General features: G+C 40.0%; 1 protein-coding gene across 1 annotated transcript in view; it reads left to right on the top strand.

Moving 5' to 3' along the window:
- Positions 1 to 1,450, top strand: part of LOC108628076 (uncharacterized) — a 3,838-nt gene extending 2,388 nt beyond the window's left edge. The window contains exons 3-4 of the mRNA XM_018029762.2: positions 40 to 303; positions 455 to 1,450. Of these exons, the coding sequence (XP_017885251.1) occupies positions 40 to 303; positions 455 to 642 (452 nt within the window). The 3' untranslated portion in view covers positions 643 to 1,450. The remainder of the gene's footprint in view (positions 1 to 39; positions 304 to 454) is intronic.
- The last annotated feature ends 326 nt before the right edge of the window (positions 1,451 to 1,776 follow it).

The following is a 1,776-nucleotide window of genomic DNA, read 5'->3' as shown; positions in this document are numbered from 1 at the left end:
TTTAATATAGAGCTGCTAATTTTATGCTTTCGATTCCAGTTGGATGTACTATTATGTTAGGAATAACGATAGTGATTCCTATATGCATGGTAGTCATCGGTGGACTTTATCTGTACGATTGCCCTCAAGGAGAATACATTCCCGTCTATTTATTAGTAGGCGGCGGTTTTGGCGTTTTCAAACAATTGTTACATTTGTCTGCGAGAGTGCGCCAAGGCCAGGTTGAACGAGACGAAGAGAGAATACGGCAATCTCCTACCCAAACGTTAATCAATTGCTTTATCATTGGTTGGTTCATAATAGGTCGGTACTATTATCAACGCCCTAATCGAATATTTTTACTAGAATTACAGGAGAAACCGAAAATGTCGAGAAATCGTTCCGAGTCCGATACTTCCGGGTTCTCACACGTCTCTAATTTTTGCCTAGTTACATGTTTTATGTCTGCCCACAGGCTCGATGTGGGTGTACAAAGAATACGAACCGAATTACGACCCAGCTCTTGGCAAATATTGCAATAAAACATTGTACTTGTTCGCCTTCTGGCTGATCACCAGCACTTACATATTCTTGGGCGTGATAATGTTGTTCTGCAGTATCTCGTGTTTAGCGAGCGTTGCGTTCCAAGGATCACCGATTTAATGGTGAAACCGGTCTCATTTCGAAGAGAAGAACAGTTATTGAAATCTGTATCATTCTGGGAACAAACCGATGAGCGTCGAGAGAAAGGGGAAAAAATGAACAAATACTCTGTGAATGTATGAAAATCACGTCACCAAAAACAGGGCACAAAATTCGTCCACGCTTTACGTACCTGAGATGCTTAAAGAAGGACAACAATCTACTATGAATGAGTAGGTGTCGTACGTTCAAACGCACGTAAAATGCGCTCGAGTTTCGTAAGAAAAAGAAAACTAATGTTTACGCTTATGTGATCGTTCGTGGCGATGTGATCCTCGCTTATTTTCAAGCATACTCGATTATGTTTCATCGTCTCGGTAAAATTAAAGCGAAATCCTTCATTGATTCCATCTGTTGGAACACTGTACGTGACGAAAGGAAAAAAGAACGGATCAGTGTAAAACGAGAAGAGGTTGAACGCGCGTACATTCTATTCAGGGCTGTGGATACTTCGCAATGCGTGATTGCGAATTTTCTTTTGATATTGTGCCAAGAAATCGCAGAGGTGTAGATCGCAATATTTTGCTAAACGAAGCGCTGGACGCGCGCGTGTCGACGCCCACATGAATACTGTTGACTATAAAAAGAAAGAGGAAAACGAGGAGAAAGAAGAAACGTTCTAGCGCGAGGGTGTGTCATCGAATATTTGTGATAAGGGAAATTTGACCGTCGTTAACACACCATCAGGGGTATCTAATTAAAAAGCAGCTGTTAAACAGTTCTTTTACAAGTGACACATTCACTTGTATAAAATAGCTTATTGTTGAAAGACTGCGGATACTTCGCAAGAACACAATTTTTTTAATTCCGTTGCCCTCTCCTCCGTCCTTTCGAGACCTTTCGATCTCCATTGAGCCTTTATGTCAATGTAGTCGGATAATCGTTTTATAAAGACTCATTTCAAGACTAAAAAGTATAAGCTGTATTATGTAAAGAAAGACACTTCGTACACACATGTACATTAAACACATGCTTCTTATAGTATTCCGTGTTCGCACCAAGTCGAATACCAGTATTTATTAGCATCTTTAGAAGATACCATTTTTAAACGAAATCTTGTATTTGATTGATATCTAGCAATAGTGGATGCAGAGA

Source organism: Ceratina calcarata, unplaced genomic scaffold (assembly GCF_001652005.2).
Source record: "Ceratina calcarata isolate Rehan_Ccalc_2016 unplaced genomic scaffold, ASM165200v1 scaffold127.2, whole genome shotgun sequence".
NCBI lineage: Eukaryota > Metazoa > Arthropoda > Insecta > Hymenoptera > Apidae > Ceratina > Ceratina calcarata.
This window is presented reverse-complemented; position numbering and strand designations above follow the sequence as displayed.